Consider the following 26984-nt stretch of genomic DNA (forward strand, 5'->3'; position numbering starts at 1 on the left):
AGGGCCACCGGGCGGGGGCGGGGGCGGGGGCCGGCTGCGACGCTCCCGACGCCAAGCAGGCACCGCCGGCGACCCCGGAGCACCTGAGGAAAGGCTGGGTGATTGTTGGGTGTCCAGAATCTATCCGACACCACCGTCAGCATGCCCCCGGGACGGAGCACGGCAAGGGGAGGTACGGCAGGGACGGGGGTCCGAGGAGGCCCGCGGGAGAGGAGATGAGCCCCCAGCACCAGAGTCTGTACAACGGTAGGCACATGGTAACGCCTGTACTTTAATCCTTCCCGCACGTACAACACGTTTGTCTAACTTCGAGACAGATTTCTGTTGTTTGATTTCTTCTGTTCGCAGAATTTCCGATTCAGGTGATCTCTGACGTGTCCGTTTCACAGGCGAACTCTCCGTCTGAAGTTAGTTAGCGGCCTCTCTTAAAGTGAAACTCTTGTCAGGGTCTGACTCGTGTCGCAGGCCCACGTCTCTCTGCTCCTCTCCGCCGCGTCAGGAGCAAAAACAGCAGCAGCAGCAGCATCTGGGAGCTGCTTACATGTGCACACTGCTGTCCTTGTGCTTTGTGTAGAGGCTGCATGCTCTGGGAGGCACTCTGACTGGTCATCTGAAACTTGAAAGTGCAGCTGGTGTCTGACGACCAGGGAACACCTCCATGGTAGCAAGTCATACCGTCTTCATATGCAGGCATCAGCATCGTCTTACATAAGACGAACAGCTGTTTTGGCCAAAATTTTAAAAACTATGTCTTGCTCAGACTATGAGTTGTTAATGACGCTCAGCTACGACCACACCAAATTTTAGCTCAATATCTGTAAAATTTACTAAGTTATAGCCATTTATGAGTTCGGTAATATTGATTGTCTGTAGCAGTCGTCTTGATTTGGGTTGACTCCAAAAGTTAATCAGTTCTAGATACACACCTAATGGTTACTTTCTGAGAGTTTGATTAAAATCCATCCAGTGGTTCATGAGATATTTTGCTAACAGACAAACAGGACTGACTTCAACTGTTAACGTCAAAGTTTAAGCGAAAGACGATGCGTGATCTATTAGCCCTCAGTGTATGAGTTGGGAATGACTCTCAGCTACCAGCGCACTAAATTTTAGCTCTTTAGCTGTTTATTTGATCAGGTTATAGCCATTTTCGTGTTTGCTCACATTGCTTAGCTGTGGCAGACATCTTGAATCAGGTTGAGTCTGAGAGTTGATCAGTTGTAGATGTCCATCCAGTCATTACTTTCTGAGAGTTTCACTAAAATCTGTCCAGGGGTTTATGAGCTATTTTGCTAACAGACACACAGGCTTGACCTCAATGGTTAATGCTGAAGTTTTAGGCGAAGATCTCGCACAATTAGTAGCACTCTGAGGATGTGCTTTGAATGACTCCCAGCGACTACAAGACCACACTTTAGCTCAGTGTTTGTTTCATTTAATTTTTGTTCACCGGTTCATGAGATATTTTGCTAATGGTGCAAACACAGACCACATTGTCGCTGTGTCACCTTCGGCGGCGGATGGCTGTCAGACGTGAGCTGCTCTAAATGAGCGCACAGCTCATGCACACTCACACAATTTCACTTCATATTCTCTCATTTTTTACTGCTTTCTTTTTTTTTAACATGCTTGCTCTGGATACAGCCTCTTACTCTGTCACATGTAAACATGTGTGTGTGTGTGTGTGTGTGTGTGTGTGTGTGTGTGTGGTAACATGGAGCAGTGTATAACCTCCACCCCCTGGAGAGTTGCGTCAGCCGCGCTCCTCTGCTTACACACTCGCCCCGATGAGCGCACACCTCCCTCGGTCTCTGCGGTCTGCAGCCCGTGAGTCGGCACGAGGGCTGGATTTGTACGCAAGGACATCAGCTGTTTGGATAAAAACAAACAAACAAAAAAAAAAGGGCTTTTTTGTTTCGTAGCTCTTAAGAACCGCCGGGCCGCTTCTTGCTGAGGAACCGTCAATCCATGGGGCGACGTTTATCAAAGCACAAAACCACCGAGTTCAGAACTGGTTCAATGCAAATACAATAAATTACGACACATCCATCCATCCATTTTCTTTACCCGCTTCTCTATTCCGGGTCGCGGGGAGCTGGTGCCTATCCCCAGCAGTCACTGTGCGAGAGGCGGGGGACACCCTGGACAGGTCGCAAGTCCATCACAGGGCCACATAGAGACTAACGAGACAAAACAACCATTCACTGTCTCACTCACACCTAGGGACAATGTTAGAGTCATCAATTAACCTAACATGCATGTTTTTGGTCTGTGGGAGGAAACCGGAGTACTCGGAGTAAACCCACGTGTGCACAGGGAGAACATGCAAACTCCACCCAGAAAGGCCGCAGGCCAGGAAGCGGTCCCGCAACCTTTTTGCTGGGAGGCAACAGCTCTAACCACTACTCCACCGTGCCACCCTAAATTACGACCCAATTGTTTTTTTTTTTTGTGTGTGTATTTTAGGCGCATTAGTTTGTTGCCTACCCCTGTTCACATTGCGCCTCGTCCTTCAGCATTCACATCAATACACCGGCCTTGTAACTCTGGGGCTCGTGTGCGTTTCTGCTCGGATCGCAGGAGTTGGAGAAAAGAAACAAAACGGCGCTAATGAGCCGTGAGGTGCGGGTGCAGCGGAGGCATCACGGAGCTGTTGCTGCTCAATCGGCCACAGTAAACCTGTCGTCATTTTCACTTATCCGGTGAGACAGGGTGGGGAGCCCCAACTGGCATCAAGCACTCAGCTGGTGTGTTTGATGAAGGCTTGATGCCTTTAAGCATCATACTCAGATCACCAAACTGTGCCTGGAGTTTTGGGTGGGAAACTTGCTCTTGGAGGTTGTTCCGATTCACAGCGGCGTTCTGTGAGTGAGCAGCCCCTTCCCTCTCCACGCACACGGCTTGATTCAGTCCTCTGCGGGCAAATTGGGTTTTTTTTCGGCTGTCCCAACCAGTCCATCGTGGAAAAGAACTGCAGCAGTCCCCCTGCTGCCCGGTGCGTTCACTTCCCGAAGACATTCCGTCTGTCCTTGGCATTTATTTCCTGAACAGAAACACCACAGGGCTTTTGGATGAAAGTCTCCACGTCAAAGCGCTGTGGGTGTTCTCCGTTAGTTCTCTCAGGAGAAGATGTAGGTCTCTCATCCAGGAAGATGTCTTCTCTGCGACTGGAAACTGTTCTTTCAGGATTCCCTGCGTGTGTTCAGCCGAAATGACAATGGCTGCACGTCTTTCTTTGGAGGCAACCATTGCTGGCAGAATAGGACAATAAAATGGTAAATGGCCTGCACTTGTGTAGCACTTCTAGTCCAAGGACTCCAAAGTGCTTCACACTACAATCAGTCATTCACCCATTCACCCACTCATTCACACACTGATGGCGGTAAGCTACATTGTAGCCACAGCTGCCCTGGGGTGGGCTGACAGAAGTGAGGCTGCCATCACACCGGCGCCACTGATCCCTTTGACCACCACCAGCAGGCAAGGCAGGTGAAGTGTCTTACCCAAGGACACAACGACTGGAACGGACGGGGTGGGGGGTTCGAACCGGCAAGCTACTGCAGCTCCCAGTAGTTTCAAGCACATCTGTTCCTCTTTTACAGCCGTCAACCTGCTAATCAAAAGAACAAAGTGAGCTAAACTGGACCCTTTCGCAGCTTCTCCTGTGCTTGTATGAAATCGGAAAGATGTTAAATGGCGACTTACTGTCACAGCAAAAGTACAGCAAAAATGTTTGGGGTTTTTTTTGTTATAAAGTCAAACTTTTAAACCAATATAGTTTTTGGCAGGGAATAAACTTGTACCTGATCCCTCCCCGATAAAGGCCGACACCTTCCATGCCAGTTTTAAACTAAGATCTTATGCTGAGAAAGGACAAAGTTACAGCCACTTTCGTAAAACCTTATAAACGATGTCACGCGCGATCCCGCGCAACACATCCAAAGACGCGTCAGTGCTCAGCTCAGAGTACGGTTTGAAGATGACTCCCAGCTACGACCAACCTTAGCTCAGTGTCTGCACAGCTGGCTGAGGTGTAGCCGCTTTTGCGCTTCCCAATGCCAGTCAGCTGCAGCAGCAGTGCATTTTTTTTTCAGCTTTGAGTGGAAGTAGGCCGTGCTGCTGCAGCGGAGGCCTGGGGAGATATTTGCGTAGCTCAGGTGGAGGGAAGATTCCTGACTCAGCTGTTACCAGGTAACAATGGGAGCTGAGCCGCTGCTGCACTGCTGTTCACGCGCCGTAGGAACAGGTAGTGGCAAGGGGGGGTTTGAGTCATCCCACTTTGTGGTCAATAAATCTCCAGGTCTCCACTGTTCTTCCGCCAAAGAACAAAAAGAAATGTCTGTGTTCGGCAAATGTAAAAAAAGTTAAAAAAAAAAAAAAGCTGAAAGGAAGCAGTGGTGTTGGAACAATCATTATTACAGGTGAGTCTGTCAGAGTAAGGTGAGAGTGAAAGAAGACTGTAGGATTTGAATGATTTGAGCCTTTGGTCTGAAGGGATTAAAGTTTCTGTCATTGGGAACGTGGCCAGGATGGATTTCCGTCATCTGAAAAAAAGAAAAAAAAAAAAGCATTTTTTTTTTTGTTGTGGTTTCGTTAAAGCTGTTCGATCTAATGATGACGCGGCGATTCAACTGATCCCGCTTTCAACAAATAAAGCCAACGAGAGCCAAAGTTTTAGCCAATCAGAGCAGAGCGGGGGCTGGTCTGGGTGCAAGCAGTGTTGCCTCCTATTTAGATTCTTTGTCACTATGTTTAGTGAGCTTTCAGACCCCTTTAGTGACATTGTTTTTTTTTTAATTTTGAAAAAAGCGAGTAGCGATTTTTCCTGGGGTTTTCTGGAGACTTTTATAGCAAATACAGTTCTTCCCAACCAGCAGCGGGTGCTGCAGTGGACCCTCCCTCCCACAGCGCTTGCAGGCGGCTCAGTAGCTTCGGGTAAGCTGAGTTTGATGTCTCTGTTGGGACAATAGTTAGCTGCTGCCAGTGACTCCATGGTAATCACACACCCGTGTCTCCCACTCCCTGAATACAAACTTAAGAGCGCTAGACAGAAACAGACTGAAAAGTAAGTCTCAAACAAACTGTCGCTGTGTGAAAACTGTAAAGCAAATCTTTAAAATTCTTCAATCGCGAGCGGCAAACGACTCTGATCGTCAGGCATGTAAAATTTCCTGTACAATGTAGGAGATATGACAAGTTAAAAAGAGCCTTCACTTCCTGCTCTGAAGGGAATGTTTTGAGCTAAAATAGCAGTCTGTGGAAGCTCGTGTGTGTGCACCTTCTGTGTTCTGGAGAGGTTTGAGAGAAAACCAAAAGTCCTTTAGGTGAGAGAGACAAACTTGGTGAAAGAAGACAAAACTGCCCACATTTTGATGTTTAACTTGTGTATGTAACCAAAACATTTTGGGAGCAGGACAAGTTAGTTGGACATTTCATGGGAAAAAGAAATTGAGTAAAAAAAAAAAAACAAAAGACATTAACATACTAGTTCAGACATGTGAAGTCCAGCTTTCTGTCATTAAACTCCTAATGATGTTTCTGCTGTGAAGTCTGTCTAAGCTGCAGAGCTCCAAAAACGTTTTGTCAAAATCCCATTGATCTACTTTTTTTTTTTTGTTCTCCTTTATTATTTATAACTTACTCAGACCAGCCTTCAATGACCTTCAATAGTCACTACCTCTTGCAGGAGCAGAATTTCGATTCAACACAAGCTAAACTTACTGAAAGTCCAACTTAAAGCTGGAGAACCGGAAGCACGCTCAGATCTGTGACAGGAAGCAGAGCCACTGTTACAGCCCTGTGAAAACAGACGCAGACACGGTGTTACTTCTGCCGAAGTGACACATTACAATTTGTTAACTCAGACATAACCAATCGAGACACGATCGGTAAATAAATTCTCAAAGCATAAACTCTGAAAAAGGTATCACTCTCTAAAAACTATATACAACTGTAGTCAGAGAAGAAAATGCATTTAAAACATATAATTTTTACTGCATCACTGTGTGGCTTTTAACCTGCAAGAGCAGAATATTCGATCATAGATCAGTAGATCAGCGATCACAGCACATCTCAGGGTGCATTCACACCAGCACTGTTTAGTCCACTTTGATCAAACTCTAGTTTGTTTGTCTAGAAAGTCCGGTTTGTTTGGGGAGGTGTGAATGAGCAATTGAACTCTTCTGTGGACCAAAAAGGCAAACTCTGGTCCGCCTAAAAACCTAGCTCTCGGTTTGGTTGAAGTCAACTCTGGCGCGGTTCGAATGCATATGTGAATGCAAGACTGGCGACCGCTCCAAAAGCAGGAAGCGTAATATGGCACAGGGCCTTCTGGGTAAATACAACCAAAACAAACGCGCGTTTCTACCACGAGTGGGAGAAATGGCTCGTAGTCAGACGTGGAGTGAAGAAATCCTACACAGAAATCCTAAAACCGCTAAAATTTGACGCCACTCCATTTTTGTTCACTTTCCCAGAAGGAGGAAGTCGCGCTCAGTGTCTTCTTCGGAGGTTTTCGTGTCGTTTCCTTCAGTAGTTCTTGGTGCAGCGCCACCACAGGCGAGGAGGGGAACAGGTCGCTCAAAGGCTTTGGCTCGATTGACTCGGTGCAGTGTGAATGCGAACCGCAGCAACTGAAAATGGAACAAATGTTGCAATTTTGGTCCCCTATCGAACCGAGTCTACTGGACTATTAGGTGTGAATAAACCAAAGACAAGTAATTGTAGCCAAATAATAATACAAAACAATATTTGTTTTTTGTTTTTTTCAACTGAAACAACTTTATAACCACTACACCACATTGTCTATTATGTTAAATATCAAACCTACAGATTTTTCTTTACATCTCTGAGCCCGACCTGCTCCATTAAAACCCCGCCGTTGGAACCGGCGTGCCGCTTCTCGCCGGCATAAGTCTTCATTACGCATCCTCCATCACGGATCAGCACCTTTTACAAATTGAGCTCATTAACTTTCAAAGGCGTCTCTCTCTGCTGCAGCCACAGACCACTAAATAATTAAGCGGGCACTGACGGGGTTTTTTTTTTTCTCTTTATAATAGAAGCTTTACATGATATCGCCACAGGTAAGCTGAGCCCAAGGAGACGTGTCTTCATTTTGCATCACATTTACTCTAATTTATGAAAAACACTGAAATGCATGCAGGTTTAAAGTAATGCGAGCACGTCCCCTTATTATGTTTGCAGAATAATTTTAGTATTTGTTTCTCAAAGATTTTATAGGATTTTCGCAACGTGCGCATGAGAAGAGAAGGGAAATTGCATTTTCTGCGAGAGCGCAGTGTGACTGCTGAGTGAGTGCTGTAGTGTGCTGAAGAAGCTAAGATGGGGTTGGTCAAGTTCAAACAAGCAGAACACAGTCAAAAAGCAGCAAAACAGACGTTAAAGCTTAAAGGGGGAAAATGAAAAGTGTTTTGAAGCAAACAGAAATCAAAAGAAAGGTGTTTGTTTTCAGAGTCTCGTGTTTTTGAAAATTTAAACTAATTAAAAATTAATAATAAAAGATAGTAAATAAATATAAATTACTAGGGTCTCTTCAGCATTTTCCTTCATCACTCTAAAGTGTGGGGGTGAAATGATTCAGTTTATTGTAAATAATTGTGTGAGCGGACCCAAAAATCCAACAGCTGAGTCATTCTTCAGCTTCCTGAAGGACAGGAACATTGGATGGATGGTGTCAGTTTACCTCCTGGTGAAAATGACAACCCAAAGTCTGCTGACTGACTGCAGGTAATGTTTTGAAGAGGAGCACCTGAGATACAAACCTTCAATAAAAGAACCACCGCCTCTCGCTGTCTGGATGGGAAACTCCTTGCAGACTGACATCATTGTAAAGTTTGTGAAATGTGGGGTTCCAATTCCAGAAAGCATCACTCCAGACCAAAAAACAACAAAAAAATTGTGTTTCAAACCTGTATTCTTGTTAACAAAAGTTCTTCTTTCTTAAATACAGAGACAATAACCTCCTCGGTGTCCTACAGCGGTCTGCCACAGCTGGCCCCGCCTCCTTCTACATCACCAACGTAAGAGGTAACTCCGCCCACATAATCACCCCACAAAAACTCTAAAAACAAGTCATTAGCATTTTAAATCAGAGAAATTAAGCTAAAAGTAGCAAATGTTTAAAGTAGCAAAACAGTAGCTAAAAGCTAAAAGTAGCATAAGAAGACAAAAATAGAGCAAGTGTGCTGAAGCAGATTTCAAAGAGAGTTTGAACATCTTTTTAAATTGATTCTAAATTTGACTTTTTTTTATCTTCAGGATGATTTCCTCTTACATTTGAGCTCATTATGTCCTCCTTCTCCCGCCTCGTGTTCTGTGTAATTTAACAAATCCCATTCTCTGCTCACAGAGTAATGCTTCCTTCTCGCTCAGGATCTCAGAGCAGCCATGTGCAGTGGTTACAAAAGCTGAGGGGTCAGTGGTTTGTGAAAACAATAGTCTGTAAAGCTCTGCATGGTGTAATGGTGACAGCAGGGACCGTAAGTGAGCCAAATAAACCACAAACACAGCTTCTTTTAATGAACGACAGCATGAATCTGCTTCTTCGCTGGTAAACTGTTGATGCAAAGTTGAAAGAAATGTCGACTTTAAAAACAAGGTGGGTTATTTTTCACCTTTAGCTGCAAAACTGAGTTTTATGTTGCCAAGGTTGATAAGCTGTTTCATTCCTCTAGAATCAGGTTGTCTCCAAATGTTAATCAGGTTTAGATGTACATCCAGTGATTACTTTCTGAGAGTTTCATGAACATCCATCCAGTGGTTCATGAGCCAGTTTGCTAACAGACAGACAGGATTGACTCCAACAGTTAATGTCAAAGTTTAATCAGTGACGATGTGTGATCTATTAGCACTCATAGTATGGGTTGGGAATGACTCTCAGCTGCCAGCACACAACATTTTAGCTCTTTAGCTGTATATTTGATCGAGCTATAGCCATTTTCGTGTTTGCTCACATTGATTAGCTGTGGCGGACATCTTGAATCAGATTGAGTCTGAGAGTTGATCAGTTGTAGATGTCCATCCAGTCATTACTTTCTGAGAGTTTCACTAAAATCCATCCAGGGGTTAATGAGATATTTTTGCTAACACACACAGACAGGCAAGAAACATTGTCACCCTGTCAGACATTCCTGCAGAAACAGGATATTTTTAGGTAGCTTGGTTTGATTGATTAGTACAATATTGTATCATTTAGGACACAGTGCAATTATTTTTGGTAGCAGTTAAAAAAAAAGAGAAAAAAAACATGGGGATCAATGGGGTTTGGATGAAAAAGATTCGAAAACCCAGCCCTCTTTGGAGCTCTGGAGCTCAGACAGACTTCACAGCAGAAAGATCATTTAAAATTGAAGTGGGTCACAGAGAGTTAGACTTTACATGTCTGAACTGGCATTTTATAATATCTTTTGCGGTTTTTACACAATCATGGCTGAAGTTTCATGATTTTTCCAAATAAATTACCTGCAACAATGTTCAAATGACAGTTGATGACGTCGCACACGTTAACTTTTAAATTATGGCCTAAAGTTTTTCAATTTTTGGCAAGCTCCTCATACTTCCCCAACTCTTTTTGATACAATTACAAACTGTACAATAAAACGTTGACATGTTTGGTTTCTTTCACCCAACGTGCCTAAGGGTTTTCTGTCCAATGCAGAGCGGGCACACCCAAGCTTCTGTAGGCTAAGTTCTATTTTAGCTCCAAATATTCTTTTCCAAAACTAAAATTAAAAGGTTTTTAGAACTTGTCATAAATCTTCCATAAATAATTAACAGGTGTCATCAGTCTTGTGCTGCTCACGGTTAAAGGATTTTTTTTTTTTTAGTTTATAGCTTTCCCACAGCGACTGTTTGTTTGAGAATTGCTTTCCAGTCTGTTTTTGTGTCTGCCCCCCCATTGGCTTGGTAGTCAGGGAGTGACCGGCACAGGTGTGTGGTTACCATGGTGATGCGGTTCCAATATTAGGATGCAGAGGTCAGATCCTTAAAAAGCTGACAGGATTTTGGGGCTGGAAACCATCCTACTGATCTCCATCATTGGGTCGAGGAAACACGGACCCTCCAAAGAGCAGCACTGCACTAAGCAAACAGTTCGTGGTACTTCAGCTGCACAGTTTCTGGAAGAGCTTTCAGTTAATGGTTTCAAACTTGGACGGTAAGATGGATTCAGACACATAGCGGTGAGATGAGTTCTAACTAGTAACGCCAGTGCTGGTTGTGGTGAGTTTAGTGTTACCGTCACAGTGAATGATGCTGTCATAGGATTAATGAAAGTGTCAAAACAGTGTTACAGCACATTTAGCATAAAACAATCTCCAACTAAAAACAACTTTGTTTTTTGTGAGTTCGCCTTTAAGGAGGCTGGTTTAAACGCCGGCACGTGGTTCGTCTCTATAATTAGTTTCTTTTCTTTGAAGCAAGGCTGCCCTGTTCAGCCCAGATGGTGTGGCTGCCAGCCTGGGGTGGATGCGCTGCACCGGTCTGGAATAATTACTGTGCAGAACTCATTAAGCACCGGAATAAATCCAGAACCCAAAATCAGGCATCTGTACATCCCAAAAAAAAAAAGGGAACAGAACATTTGTTTTCCTTCATTTGGAACGTAACAACCCTGCTTGTTGACCCACAGCTGCTGCCTCATGTAATGCTCATAATTCTGGATTACATAATAACGAAGGCTCATTGCATCACATGCACAAAGACCATCTGACGCGCTCTTGCAAATACGTGCAGAAATCTACGGCCCCGACTCTGAAGAATTTGGGACGTTGTGCAAAAATGTAAAGAATGGTAGGGCTTCCCTGACTAAGACGTCATCTTCATGGGAGCATCTAAAACTAGCAAATACTTTTCTGCATTGATGGTGCCTTTCCAGATGTGTAAGCTGTCCATACTATAGGCAATAATGCACCCCAATACCATCAAAGAGGCATGCTTTTGAGCTGTGCATTGATAACCTCTTTCGTACGGATGGCGTCAAGTCTTTGGCTTTTAAGCTTTTGAGGGTTTCCTGTATTTGAGTTATTTTGTCATGTTGGAATGTGACATGGTGTAAAAACTTCATACTGTGGCTGATTTATAATAATGATCACATAAACAGTGGTTCCTATTAACAATGTAAATGTTGACACGTGCCTTTATGCCTGTTCAGGATTTGTTATTAATTGCTTTTTATGATTTTCTTTCTCTCTTAGACTCTCACTGACACACACACACGCTCACACAGCTTAAGGGCTTCATGTAACAAGCTTGTGCTGTTAAAATAAGCCTGTTTACCCGTTCCGGTTTAATTGAATTTGTGTGCTTCACACTGAGATGTGTGTGACCGTGTGTGTCTGCATGTAACAGTGTGTGTGTGTGAGCATGATGTGAACTTGCGCTATCTAATACAGTTAGAACCGGCCACACACTTCACTTTTCATCTGTCTGACATTTTCCAGCTATCACTCTCATTTCTCTTCCTGTCATTTCCTCCTCACCTTTATGAAGAATTCACTTATGTTATATAAAGTTCTGTTTTTTTTCTGTCCAATTAAATTTGGTAACCGGTCAGGTGGCGTGTGTTTAATGGCTATTTTTCAGCAAAAGATACTACTTCGGTCTACATCACTGAAATGGTATATTATTAGTTTTTACTTTGTATTTATGTCATATAATGGATTCACTGAAAAGGCTATTTATGGCAATAGCATGAAGTATGACTTTAGGAAGTCTGGTTTTAGGGCAGCCTTATTCTTGTGCGAGTTTCTTAGCAACTGGCAACGCGGCAGATTTCAGTATCTCACCCTGACACTGATGGTGTAACTTCACCCTAAGTTCCTAAAACGAGGTAAAAACAAAAAAAAACAAAAAAAATGTTCCAAGAAAATGTTCTGCTGGGAAAATTTCCCTCAGCCTGGCATCTATATGAATTAAACATGACGTCAACATTTTGTCAGAACCATTACAGCTCCTAGATGTAAACAGCACCACCCTAAACCATCAGCTGTATGTTATCATACTAGACCTCCTGTCCCCACCTTCTCTCGTTGTTGGAAATTAAAACCAGCAAGACTCGGTTCACAGAAGCTGCAATGTTGTGTTTTTGGAACCAGAGTCTGTGCAGAAGTTAGGTGGGGCTTTAAGTCCTCCCTACTGTCCTGCACACAGTCATGGTGTCTCTGGACCTTTCTTTTAAGCATTAAATTACAGCAAAACATGTTAGGAATATTTAGAAATACAACAACCAACAAGAGTCAACACATGAAAGAAATTATCTGAGGGTGTGATATTACTTTATAAGGACAAAGTCCCGTATGTTGTCCCCCGTCGCAATGTGAAAAGGGTACTTGGAAATACAGCCTTCTGATTTATCTTTTGAGCTGGAACACCTGGTAAATAAGTGATGTACCAACTTCCATTTCGGTGTGTGGGTGCGTTTAGGCATAAGTGAGGTTGTTAACGAAAATTGGGTTGCCACGTCAAAATCCAAGATGGCCACCGCCACATATGTATGTAAATCTTGTGAGCTGAATAACTGGATAACGCACCGACTTCCATTTTGATGTGTAGATGATATATACATACATATATGTAAACCGGCCACCTCATTTATTTAAGGAAACTATACTTTGTTATAGGCCACCGTTGGACACATTCTGGCTCCATCATTGCGCCTGGTGGTGGATAAAATCACTCACAGATATCAGTTTCATATGGTCAGGCCATCTGGTACAATCAAACCCAACTCACGAAGTTTCCACCCCACAATTCACAGGGCCAAAACACTTCCATACATTTTTATCTTTGTTCTGATTGGTCAGAAGTAAAACAAGAACCTAATTATTTTCCAAACTTGGCAGATTGCTGGTCATCTTCACCTCTTTTGCCTTTTCCTATTCTCCATCATAACAGTGTCCCATAAACTACAGAGGGTTAACAAATCCTATAAACCAGCACAGCCATTAGCCCTAAACTAGGTAGTGTATCACAAAATCACCGGAGCATTGGGATTTACGTTGACATACTGGCTGTTTCATGACATCCTCTTATCTAAGATCGCAGGCAAACGGCACAGAGGATTTGTCGGATTATGTCACACCCAGACTGTATCAGTTCAACAGGCAATTTAGAAAATGAAAAAGGACCACTTTTTTCCCTTTTTTTTTTTTCATCTGTTAATGGAGCCCGATTTAACCAGAGCCAACGAATGTTGACCGAATGCATCGACTTACCGTCTGCCCTGATCAGAAAGTCCCAGAGAAATAAACTGTTTCCTCTTTCAATCACACTTAAAAACCAGGATCCTGTAATATGAAGCGCGATTAGTGGCTCAGCAGGATGACCTTAGGTTCAGCTCTGAGTTACCATCGGAATCATAAAATTGAATTCTTACTGCAGTGTACCATCGTGGTAAACGATTGGAAGTCTAACTTGTTTCAAGGCATGTTAGGTTTTGAAAAAAGACGTGAAAATGTATAAAGCACCACTCACCTCTATACTCTTTTCTTTTGCAAAATAGCTTAACTATTTTTTGAAGCCTCTGTGAGCTTCAGTGCACTGATAGTGAGGCGATCAGTTATTAGTGCATAAAACCCTGCAACAATAGTTCCCCCCTGGAATTTAATAAAGAATGCAGTTTTATTTAATTTCACTGTGTGAGCTGTACATAATGTAAAAGTGGTGGTGTTGTTACTGCGTCAAATAAGTGATTGTTTGTAGTCGTACCGACATCCCAGCAGGGACACGCCGGGCTGAAAACGTGAGCACTTTTGTAAACCCTAAGCTCTCTCCCATTACTCATTTTTTTTTTTTTTGTATTAAACTGTCACAATCAGTGGCGAAGGTCCAAAGTGCTTTCAGAATAAATTCAGAAACACGGGCGAGTAAAGCTTGTTTCTCCAAGCTCGTACAAGAAATATTTTCCAGTGTCGCTTTAATGACGTTGTTGTGATAAATGAGCCAGCTACCAGAACGCAGCTTTGCCTGTGTGAAGAAAAAATATGGATGCTACCATGAAGCCAAAAAGTCTTAACAAATATTGCTTTAAGCAGGGCTGCATGATGGAGCAGCTGGTAAGCAATACAGGTTAGGTTAAATGGCATGAATGGTTGTCTGTCATTGGTCTCCATGTGTCCCTGTCCAGGATGTACTTCGCCCCTCGCCAAATGACCTCTAGAGGCAGGCACCAGCTTCCGACGACCCTGACCAGAAAAACTGGTTTATACTGCAGAAAATGGATGGATGCCTCAAGTATTAAATGTACATGTATGAGGGATTTATTGAGGCTTTATAAATAGGGTATTTGTGAGTCTGCAATCCATAACCAATAAAGCATAAACAAACAGATAAAAAACACTGAAGCAGGTGTCAGGTTTGGGGGTGACAGAGAAGAACCCTGAGTGCAGACTCATTTCAAAGAAAACTAATTTATTAAAATAAAACAAACAAAAAGGCTGACGTGGCAGCAAAAACTGAAACTAAGTACAAACATGGACAAACAAGATGTGGCGCAAAAACATGGAGCAAGACAAAACCAGCAGGGAACCAAGAACAATGACTAGCGACTAGTGGGAGAAATGACCGGATATTTGAGTGCTGAGGGTAACGAGGGAAATGGAAACAGGTGAGTGGAGATGATTACGGACAGGTGGAGATGGGCGTGGCAAGAAGGGCAAAAGAGTGACGGAGGAGGAGTGAATAATGAGCAGGAACACAAACAGGAAAAACCCAAACTGAAAACACTAATTAAAACCCACAGAGAAACCATAAAGAAAACAAAACAGAAACAAAAAAATCCAAATCCTCACAGCAGGCTCACTATTTGGTAACATCAAGTGATGGACTTTTTATTCATTCAGATAAACAGAAATCTTTTTTCTAGTTTCTAGGATTATTTTTGAACTGAATGACTTTATATGTCAAAACAAAGTAAAACATACTGCCTACATGAAGATCACCTACTGGCAAATGTTTGGTATTTAAAATCTAAATGATGAGGAATACAGTTAACCAGTGAGAATGGAGAAAACATAAATGTTGGCTCACTATTTTGCAATATTGTCCTTTTTTATTTAATGCACTGAAAATGCTTATTAATAGCCTATAAGTGTTTTGTAGCTTAAGTAATAACTGCATTATTAACTATTAGTAATTTATGAGGGTATGGTAAAGTGTGACCTCAGATATTGATTCCGAAAAAATGGTTAAAGATGCAATCTTAGTTCTCACTGGTATCGTAAAGGCCCTTACATACTCTACGAGAAGTCACAGAGTCAGATTCCACATTAAAAGTGGAATTTCCTGTAAAACACTGAATGTTTCAGAATTCGTTAACATGTGGATGTTATCTGCTGAATCTGGGTTGTTTTTCATACTTTCACAATGACATCCACCATGAACAAGACTATTTTGGGCGCCGCAGCTATCGGTCTGTCTGTCTGTGTGATGTGATGCGATGTGATGAGAGGATCGGGGTGAGAAGGAGGGGACATTACGGAGAGTCGAGTCAAAGAGGTCCGTTGCTGCCGGCAGGCATCCAGAAATGACAACATATAACACTATAACACCTCGTCTAGGTTTTGAGAGAACTCTGTCGTGCCGACACAGCCATCGACTGGAACCGCAAGAAAACGTGGCCACCCAGACAGTCAAAGAGTCATATCAAAACAGAGGGAAAAAAAGAGCTACTGAGTAGCTCAGCTCTCTTCAGCAGGACTTCTGGTGAAGAAAAATGAAAGTAGTCGTCAAAATAAAAGAAACGAAAGAGACGATAGCATCCTGATTATCAGTGAGTGAGTCAAAGACCCAATTATAATTTTAATAATAGTTTTATATTATATTTAAAGACATAAATTATACTGTGAATGTTAAGTTCATATGCTAAGCACATTTTTAAACATTTTTTTACAGAAAGGATTGCTTCTAAGCTCTCATATAGAACACAGGTGAAAAACATGATTTTACCACAATGATTAGAATGTTCTTTTATATATATTTTATATATGGACTTACAACTTGTCCATAGGTGTTATTGAGAGTGTGATTGGTCGTCTGTCTCGTTTGTCTTTATGTGTCTCTGTGATGGACTTGCGACCTGTCCAGTGTGTCCCCCCGCCTCTCGCACAGGGATGGCTGGAGATAGACACCAGCTTCCTGCAACCCGAAAAGAAGAAGTGGTTAAAGATAATGGATGGATGGATAGAATTACAAACATACTGAGTAGCTAAATAAAGCATAGGAAGTTTTGTTGGACTCAAAATCTGCTAGATATTTGTTAATATGTGCCAAAATTGAGAAAGTTTTGAATATTTTTCCACTGAATGGTTGAAATTGTCTTAATCCAACATATTTTCAGTCACTTTTTTAGGTGAAAAATGGATTTAAGTCATAAAATGTGGAATTTTGACATAATAAAAACAGCTATTCAAAGGAAAAAGAAAACTGCTGTATTGTGTTATCCACACTGGCTCAGATTGCAGAGCTCTGCTTGTCACTTATTGTATGTGCACAAATTGAGAGGGCACAAACTGGAGTTTGTGCACATAATACGTTTCTTACTTGTCATCGATGCAGTCAGTGCAGGTCAAGACAGCGGTGTTTGGCTTGAGCTCACATTACTGTGCATAGGCACAAAACACACACAAACCTTTTAGTTACTGTGGAAAGACCAGACAGAATATTTATGTTAAATAATAAACATATGCTGTATGCTTGTTGATTTTTGTTTTAATTTTCACCAAAAAAAAAAGTGAGAATGATCATATTCAGGGTTCTTCTAATAATCTGACCGGCTGTTAGTGTTGCTGGCAGCTAAAATCCCAAATACAACATTGTGACATGACTTCCTGTTTTCTGTCACCATTCGTGATGTCTGTTCAGACTCAGTTCACACAATACAAAAATAACTGAAGACTTTCCTGCAATCCTTTTTGTATCATGAAGAAACTGGTAGAACGGCCGTCACAAAAGTCCGGATGGTGTTGTTTTACTGTGGTCATATCGACTATAACACCAGAAGTTTTAAATGAAATGTGGGATGCGTTCACAAAATTGTCCAAGGGGGCAAAACACAAAGGTAGTTAATGACGTGCTGCGACGTCCAGCGGTGTTTCTCAACACTGTCCTAATTTCAAGCATGGCCCCTCCGGAAAAAAAACAACATTTTTATCTATACTCACTCCTCACTTGGACATCTGGGTTCCAGTAGCAGCCCTTCCTCTACACTTTTTTATCACAGTTCTTCTCTTGTTGAGCTGTAGCACCGTTTCCCATCAAATGTACAAAAATGTTAAAGGAAGAATTTGTTTTTCAGGTTAAGAAATATTCAGAATGCACATAAATGGATGCAGTCTTCAAGTTACAACCAGGATCGATCAAGGTGTTAAGGATCATTGAATTCACCACTGCAACGTTTGTCATAATGGAAACCTGATTGAAAAAAGCAAAACAAAAGCAGGCACAATTAATGAGACGTCAGGCTTTTTCAAGCGGTGTTCCATTTTGTGCAGGAAGTTTAATAAGCACAACTAGTTGTGACTTTAGAGAAATTAAAAGCTAAGAATAACCTGGAAACCCAGGGGTTGGGTAACCCTGAGAAATGAGACTCACTATTAATGTACCTTATGGTTCTTCACCAACGTTGTGGTGAACAGGGTCAGCTCCATCAAAAGTAGGACAGCCAAAGAACTGCTGAAGTCAGAGAAAAGAAGCAATAATATTATGAACTGATGAAGAAAAGCTCTTTTATCTGCTTTATTAGTGTTAATAACCACTCATTGGCAATCCAGAGGTACTCACTATCAGCTAGAAATACACTTTGAAGTATAAAGTTCATAAATGTGTACAATGATTTTGATTGACTACACAAGTCCCCTTGATTTTTTTAAAATAATGTATGTGTTCCAAATGAACTGAAAACAGTTTTATCTAAAGAAAACGACATTAGTTCAGTTTTGCTTTGCTTTTACAGACAACTTCTAACTCAGCCCTGACTTGTTTTTCTATCTAAACTTGGTGTTGTAGTGTAGTATATTACAAAGTAAGAAGTTCACATTCAGAATAACAGAAATCCATCTGTATAAATTCATGAAATGGACAATGACGACTGGTATACTGATTATGTTGATGACTTTCCTCCTACACTGTCTCTGGGGTTATCTGTGTTATGAAGCCCCATCAATAAGGCTTAAATGGATACTAGAAGAGGATAAAAATGGTAAATCCCTCAATAATCAAGTAATTGTAATTCACCAGCCATGGGGTTTAATTTAAGTGCTTCTGAGACTGCAGGTCCCCTGCCATTATAAAAATGATAGTGCTAAATCATTTCACTTCAGAGATTGTCAGTCTGCTAGAAAATGGTGAAACACACAAAGCACTGACTGAAGAAGTAGGTTGTGTGGAAATTTCCCCCTCATTCAAGAGTAGAGTCCTGGAAAATCCTGAATTCTTGGTTGAGAATACTTTAAAGGGGCTGACACAATTTAAGGGGTTTGTAAAAGTTGTCAAATTATACAGGGTTGTGTCATAGTTTAGAGGACACATCTAGAGATTTTATTGAACTCAGGAGCACTGAGTGATTCCAATAGTTGGTGTACTGAGATTGACATTAAATGCAGTACAAAGCTACAAAACAAAGAAATGATCCTATGTCACTTATTGAACTTATTATGAACTTGTGAAATTGTAGAAAAGTCCTGATCAAGATTTTTTTAAATATCAACTAACTCCAAGTCTCAGTCCAATACTTGCATTATTTTGATTTTTCTTTTTACACCACAGCACTCCAGATTACAGACAGGATTATGCCAGGAATGAGTCTTTGCTGCAGATGGAGGAGTTCAAGTATCTGGAAGTCTTCTTCATGAGTGGTGGATGGATCAAGGGATTTGGGCCTGCAGTAATAAGGGCAAAAAGGCAAAACTCTCCATTTACTGGTGCATCTACATTCCAACCCTCACCTATGGTCATGAGGCTTGTATCATGATGGAAAGAACAAAATTCCAGGTACTAGTTGCTGAAATGAGCTTTCTTCATAGGGTGGCTGGGCTCAGCCTTAGAGATAAGGTGAGGAGCTCTCTCACCCGGAGGGAGCTTGGAGTAGAGGTGCTGCTCCTTCGCATCAAAAGGAGTCAGTTGTGGTGGTTCAGGCATCTGATTAGGATGCCTCCTGAATGCCTCCCTTTGAAGGGTTTTTGAGCATGTCCTACTGGGAAGAGACCTTGGGGCAGACCCAGAACTCGCTGGAGGGATTATGTGTTCTTTCTGACCTGGGAACACCTTGGAATTCCCAAATTTGCCTCTGTGACCCGAGCACGAATAAGTGACAGAAGATAGATTGGCTTGCAGATTATAGACCATAAATACAATAAAGTTAATAAAATCAATGCCATCATGTGTTTGATGCCTCAGTATCTCTGCATTGCAGTGAAGAGAACCTGTGTTCATGTTTTTCCTTAAGTTGTTTTTTATTGTCAGCAAGGAAAAGTAATGTGCCATGTGTCAGTTATGTACAGTCAGGAAGACATAAGATGTATCGTGACCTCAACAGCTCCAAAAGGCCACAAAAACTTATTTTCAGTCCCCTGTTTGCAGTCTTTTTTGCTGTATTACTGCTCCATGGAAACTTGTCTCTTCTCTTTAGAGTTTCCGCTAAAGTGTGCTGTTTTGCCATGCAAGTAGTTAGCTCGGTGAAATTGTACTTGGGCAGGTGTTTGGATTTGAATTGCTCAAATAAATTGGTGAATTGGTGAATGTTACTGCCATGAAAACGACCTGAATTACAAATGTTGCAAGTAGCTACAAAACTGTTCTCATTTTATGTTTAAAGTACTTCAAAAGTGCAGACATGTTGGCACATTGCCTCAAAACATTTTACAGCAGCCATACGACAGCAAATCTGATGAGTTTTGTCACGGCTGATGTAAAAAACGTAGACAGTAGGTCAACAACAGACTGTGGTCAGCTACTCTGATACCAATCAATGAAAATCCAATGACTGGGACCCCAATCCGATACCTGAGATGCTCTCTGGACATCCTTCTTGCTAAGCTCTAAAATTTATGCTTTACCTGTGACAGAAAGTGTAAAACAAATTATTTGTAGAAGATTAACTGGAGTAGATTATTTTGTTTTCAAATCAAAGTCTGTGGTATGATCCTGAGCCGACCTTTGGACATAAATCTGGCTTCTTGGTACACGATGTAAGTATATTTAGCTTCACATCAAATGATTAAATTCAACCTGGATCTCCTCTTTTGTCACCTGAAGCTCCCTGAAAAATGCAGAGTCACTGTGTGTGTCAGTGTTTGGAAGGCAGAAGCTGATGAAATGCCTGTGGGCACACTGGGTGTGAGCGTAACTTGAGACGCTGCACATTATGAGATTTTTATTTTATTTTTTATTTTTTTGACTGATGTGATAAAGCAGTGGAACAGCAATGTATGGCTGAAGGTGTCATTACATCTGTCACTTCCCGTTTTCTCTAACTTTGTTGTCATTGTCGATGGCAGGGCTTTGTGCTTGTAGTGGCTGCAGTTATCTTAGCAGACTAAACAAGGGCTCCTCTTTTGTAAAATGATTGCATTAAAGTTCTAAATAGGCAATCAATATCATGGAAGCTGGAAAATAAAAGCCACAGACTGGTTGAGTCCTTGAGTTGTTGCTTGGCAACTGCGGGGCCAGTTTAACTTGTGTCTCTAAATTTTAGAATTCTTTGAAATTTGTGAGTTGTGCAGAGTTGCAGTGCTGGTCCCAAAGAATGAGAAATTGCATGTAATTTCCCAACTGAAGGCTGTATCTGCTGCTGTGACCTGATTGGCCGTTTGAGAAATGCTTACTGTTAGTTGACCCTTGACCTCTGTGAAGGGCCCCTAACAGGCTCCTCAGAAGATTTTACATGTTTAGAGAACCAAGTGGTCTGATCAGATTCACAGTGATGCCATCCGGTCTGCACAAAGCACGTTCAACATTTCAGAGGTTATTAGATCAAGTTTTGAGAGGTGCAGGAGAGTATGCAGCTGCATACATTGATGACATTGTAGTCTTCAGCTGGACATGGGCAAACGATGTGAAGCGCCTTGATTGTGTGTTTCACCACATCAAGAATGCCAGACTTACCAGTGCCAAAAAAATGTCACATCTCCAAGCCTAAGCTATTCTCATTCAGGTGGAGAAAGTGGGCACTATTGTGTCAGCAAGCACAAAGAAAAAGCTGACATCATTTTTGGGATTGCTTGGCTGTAAATTCCCAAATTCTTATCAAGAGCTGCTGTATTAATTGATGTAGTTCACAAATGTAGTTCTACTAAAGTTAAGTGAAATAAAATCCTTATATACTATATACACCTATAAACCACTTTATTAAATACACTTGTTCATTTGCTTGTAAACACTGATATCTAATCAGCCAATCACATGGCAGCGACTCAATGCCTTTAGGCAGAAAGACATGGTGGAGATGACTTGTTGAAGTTCAAACTTGGCATCAAAGTGAAGGAGAAAGGGAATTTAGGTGACTTTCAATGTGGTTTAGTTGTTGGTGACAAACAGGCTGGTCTGAGTGATTCAGAAACTCCTACTCTATTTTGATTTTTACACACAACCATCTCTATGATTTAAAGGGAATGGTCCAAAGAAAGAAAAAGTGGCATTTGCGTGGACAGAGAAAGGGCCTTGGTAATGTCAAAGGCCCAGAGAAGACTGGGCAGACTGGTTGGAGAGACAGAAAGGCAACAGTAGCTCAAATAACCACTCATTATAAACAAAGATATACAGAATACTATTTCTGAACACAGAACATGTCCAACCTTGAAGCAGATAGGCTACATCAGCAGAAGACCACATCGAGTGCCACTAATGTTAGCAAAGAACAGGAAACTGACGATACAATTCATTCAGGCGCACCAATATTGGACAATAAGTAATTAAAAAAAGACTGCTTGGTCTGATGGGTCTCAATTCACTGGATTCCAATGGTCTACACAGTCACCGGATCTCAACTCAATTGAACAGCTTTGGGATGTGGTGGAAGGAGAGATTCACGTCATGGATGTGCAGCTGACAAAGCTGCTGCAACTTTGTGATGCTAACATGTCAATGTGGACCAGATTCTTTAAGGAATGTTTCCAATATCTTGTTGAACCTGTGACATGAAGAATTATGGCACTTCTGAAGGCAAAAGGGGGTCGAACATAGTACTAGCAAGGTGTGCCTCATAAATTGGCTGGGGAGTGTATATTAGGGGTGCAACAAGATTAAAACTTCACAAAATTTCTCTTTGAGTTGAAAACTGTCTCAAGAATAACAAAAAAAGAATTGTCATGACTGTGCCTGGTGAAATGATTACTGAACAGGTCCCCTTCAGGTTAGTTACAGGTTAGTTGTGTGGCATCAGTTTTAACAAACAGGCTCTAGAAGCACACGGTCACTCAAGCCGCGTGAGCAGCTTTTCCTGTGTCTCCTATTAAAGGCAACAGGCAGGCAGCTTCAAGCTGGGAGGAAGAGTCTGTCGCTGCACGCTTGTTTTAAAATAGAACAGAGTTAGTGCCTAGCTCAGGCGGTAATTTGTCAGATTTGAAGCTGAGGAAATTAAGTTTGAACCACTGGAAAAATCAAATTTAAACTATTGTAGCATCGGGCTGCAATATGCCATTTACCAGATTCAAGCTAAACTACCTTGATAAGTACAGGTCTGCATCAGCAAAGCATTATGTTGGCTTTGGAGAGAAACTTACGATGTTTTATTTGTCATCCTATTTCTTTTCATCACGTCATTGTGCTTTTAGAGTGAAAAGGTAAAAGAAACATGATAATGGGAGGGTCAGGGAGTTCATCATGTGCTTTAAAATATGTGACGTGTGAAAGCTTGTGTAATGTGGGTCTGTGTGTGCGATTGGAGGACGTGTGTTAAGGACAGCCATGCTAACTAGGCCAGCAGCTGCTTCTCTGCCAATTCATCTCCACTCAGCTTTGAAGTTCCCTTTTTTATCCTCAATTATGTCCAGACAGAAACTCTGGTGACCATCGCACGCTTAATTCAACCACCTATTTAAAAATCCCTTTATAAAACAGGGAACACAAACAACACAAGTGTCCAGGTGTCGGCACTGAGCATGTTTATCTGAGATGTATTCAAATTAATGCCACATATGCACGTTCTTTGAGCGTGCTTCCTTTGATGGTTGACAGAGAACCGGGTGAATCTTAAAAGCAGCCGCCCGTGTCTGCTTGACCTTTACATTTTTTACCTGATCAAAAACAGTCACCCCATCTTTTCTTCTCCCCCTACTTCACACCCTTTTCTGTTTTTCATCTACCTCTCTTTCCTGCGTCCATCACTGTCAATGGCAGACACAGTAAGGTGAACTGAAGCAGAGCAGTGTGTGTGTATGTGTGTGTGTGTGTGTGTGCCTCTCTGACAGTTGGACCGTTGGGACACAAACAGAAGAGTAAGCAGGTCAGCACTGGAACAAGGACAGCCTTGGTGCATGAGAGACAAACAGAGTAAAAGGTGGAGTAACAGAGGTTCATCCAGAAACTAGACTTTAATTAGAATATTCATTACCTTCACACACACAAACATGTGCTGAGTGATTTCTTTGTGATTTAGTGGTTGATCCTCCCTGCTTTAGCTGCTGGGCCTCGTGCTCATTCAGCGTTGTACAGTACAGAAAGCGCGTGTCCAGTTTCATGCTGTTTTGCTGTTCCAATGGTGGCGCATAACAGTGCAGCGACTTCTCAGCTAGCACTAAATCTTGTGTTATTAGTTATAGCTAAATTGAACTTTTACAATTGTCTGTTCGCATTAGCACTTAATCCAGATTTAAAAGCTCTGTTGGGGTCATTGTATATTTCGAGGTAAAAACCCAAGAGTTCAGAGCACCCAGGAACAGTTGCACTTAAAAACAATAGAGAGGCAAATGGGCTGGTTTGGTAACTCAGCTAAAGGCCAACAACCGACCTGCTCTTCCAACACTCTTTCCAGTTTACGTCCAATCATTGGACAATAAGATGGGCTTAAGAAGGCTCTAACTAAACAACTATAAAGTGATGCAAAGTCACTGTTTGTTTGTCCTGACGGAAATGTGGCTTACCAACAACATGCCAGACTGATGATGCACAACTCAACATTACTGTGTCACCACATGACAGTTAGTCCCTTACAGTCACTAAAGACCCTTTCATGCTAAACCTTTCTGCATTGTCAAAAATCAGCCAGAATGCAGATGATTTTTGCAGGGTCACGGTGAGATCTTCTGGTGCAAGAATGCAGTCGTTTTTCCATTATGGGTGATAGACTGTCTTAGGTTCACAGTGGTTTTAGCAAGTACAAAACAGCAATTGTGAGGTTGTGGTAGTTTATTGTTGTGGTGGCATTGCATCAGTGACCTGGGTGGGATGTGGTGGCAATGGTGGCAGCATATCTGTGGCATAGGGCCTGTGCAACCAGTGTGGCTTGGTTGGCGAGAATTTGAAGCAGGACTGGCCTCGCTAGGCTATAACTGTGACCTGACAAAGTAATAGAAACAACCTAGAGATCTGCTGATTTTAGCACTCGGATGATATCTATTAGGTATCTATTGAAACCGTCTTTTCAACTTTTACAAGTACAGATTTCATATATCATAAACTGTTTTCACAAATTTCTCAAATAATCAATGTACAGATGTATCAAATAATTTAGACCAGGTTCAAGACGTAAAATTACTTTAGATTTTGAACCACAGTTAATCTAAAAGGGCCTAAAAACCAAAGAGTCGATTAAATACCCTTTACTTAACTGCCAAATCAGAAGCCTAGAATCAGATGCTAACTTCGGTGTTGTCATGTGGCACAACCAAGATTTTTTGAAGTCATTATAATTATATATATATATATATATATATATATATATATATATATATATATATATATATCATTGTGCTCTTCCCTTGGTGATGAGGTCCAACAGTTCAGAACATTAGAACATGGTGATTGTTATGGACAACCCATGCCTGGCACAGAAGTCCAATAGCAAAACAGGCACCAGATGGCACCTCTTCCAGGATAACATTCGAGGTAGATAACTTCAAATACTTGGGTGTTATTTTGGACACTCTTTTTAAATTTGAGGCTCATTTTAAGAAAGTATCTTGAATTATCAAAACCAATCTGAACTGCTTTTGAATTATTAGGTTATGTTTACTAGTAAAGGCTGCTCAGTTGTGTCTGCATGCTATGATTCTGGCATGCCTTTTTCTATTGCTTTACTGTTTGGGACCAAGTAACTAAATTAGCTATAAACCCTGTATATAGCAAACTGTTCTGAAAGTCTTGGATCAAAAACCAATGACGTGACACCTTTGCGAAATTCAGGAAAAGTATATTCTCTTAAGCCTTGACCATTTTATAAATTTCCCTTTTATAAAATTCACTTTTAAATGTATCATTGCCCTTGTTATAGAGCTAGTGAGTGAAATGACCTTAAAATCCAAAAGTACAGGAGCTCCAACAAGGGGAGCAGTTAATGGAGACTGTAAACCAGCAAAGTACAAGGCAAAATTTTGGCAATCTCCTTTTCACTTAGAACTCCTCAGAAATGGAAGGTTTTACCAGCAATAAAACTTTTAACTAATGTTAGAGTTTTTAACTCTTAGGTGAAACAGTGGCTGAAACAAAAACAAATCAGTGAACACTGACAGACAGAAGCCTATACACCTGTAAACAGACAATGTTTTACTCTTTTTACATGAGTTTAAGTTTTCCCCTGTTTTTTGTTTTATCAACCTAATGTGTGTGTTTGTAAGTTTTACTATTGACTTCAGTTTAAAAGCCCGACCAAGGTCATGGGTTTTAAAATTAGTCTTTGGCTAGATAACCTCTGTATAAAGCAACAATGATCTTTTCAAACATGCAGCATTATTTTTGTGCTGCCTTTTTCAAAAACTTTACACTAAACTAAACAGATTCCAAGAAGGCCAGGTAATCTGAACTCTTGTTAGGTGCATAAGCACAAACAACAATCAGAACCTTCCCTCTTACGGCTTAAAGCCCTCTCATTCACCAAGAACTCCAAAGGCGAGGTGCATGTGAGTATTCCCACATCCGCCTGACCTTTTCCCTCCGTGGTCAACTCGAGAGAAGGTGAGAGTCCAGCCCTTCTTTATGAGTTGGGTTCTAGAATCCAAGGTGTGTGTGCAGGCTTACCCAACCATATCTTTTCCTCAACTTCCTCCTAAAGCTCTGGCTCCTTTTCTGCCAGTGAAATGACTGACATTTCATGTTCCTAAAGCTAATTTATGTCACTGAGAAAAGGCACACCCAGGGTTCTGCCTTTGCCTGACTCTTGGCTTGTATTGGACCAGACCTTGACAGCTCTCTCTGCATGCAGTGGGTCCACAGAGAAGGGGGCTTCCTGAAGTTTTTTGGGCTTGGCCTGGCTGAGTCTCAGGAGTTGTCTTGACTACCAAGAGATCCCCAGTAAGCTTCTACTCCCAAGACCTGGCTCTAGAGGGTGCTCTGGATTCCCTGATCCAGGCAGGGTTGCCTGTTGGATGTGGTCTTACTTCATCATCATGGTATTGGAATTGCTCTGAGTCTGATCCTTCTCCAGTTTGTCATGGAAACCCTACCAGGAGCTAAGGCCCATGTAACATAGCCTCAAGGATCTCAGGGATTCTCAAAGTCTTCCACCATGTTAAGGTGGTGAATCTGCGGAGATCTTTGAATATAGTTTTTAAAATACATTTTTATAAATGCAAATATTTTAGTTTGGAAAGTGATAAAACATTGCTCTGATAACGACAATTGTGTGATTTTCGCAATTTAGTAGGTCTGCTTTTCACTTCTGCAGTGTCGTCAATTTAAGGAACAATTTGCATTTTTAATCATTAATTGTGTTAAAAAAAACTCATAAAGGTCTGACTACTTTGAGCTTTTGACTGAAACCAGATACAAGTTCAAGCAAAAACTCTAACACGTTTGTCTAATATTTATCTACGTGC

General features: G+C 41.6%; 1 protein-coding gene across 1 annotated transcript in view; it reads left to right on the top strand.

Annotated features, from left to right (window-relative positions):
* ccdc85a (coiled-coil domain containing 85A) overlaps positions 1 to 26984 on the top strand; it is a 33844-nt gene that overhangs the window by 1401 nt on the left and 5459 nt on the right. Inside the window, exon 3 of the mRNA XM_037973645.1 lies at positions 3 to 246. Coding sequence (XP_037829573.1) covers positions 3 to 246 — 244 coding nt within the window. The remainder of the gene's footprint in view (positions 1 to 2; positions 247 to 26984) is intronic.

The sequence above is a fragment of the Kryptolebias marmoratus genome, linkage group LG22, assembly GCF_001649575.2.
Source record: "Kryptolebias marmoratus isolate JLee-2015 linkage group LG22, ASM164957v2, whole genome shotgun sequence".
NCBI classification, from domain to species: Eukaryota; Metazoa; Chordata; class Actinopteri; order Cyprinodontiformes; family Rivulidae; genus Kryptolebias; species Kryptolebias marmoratus.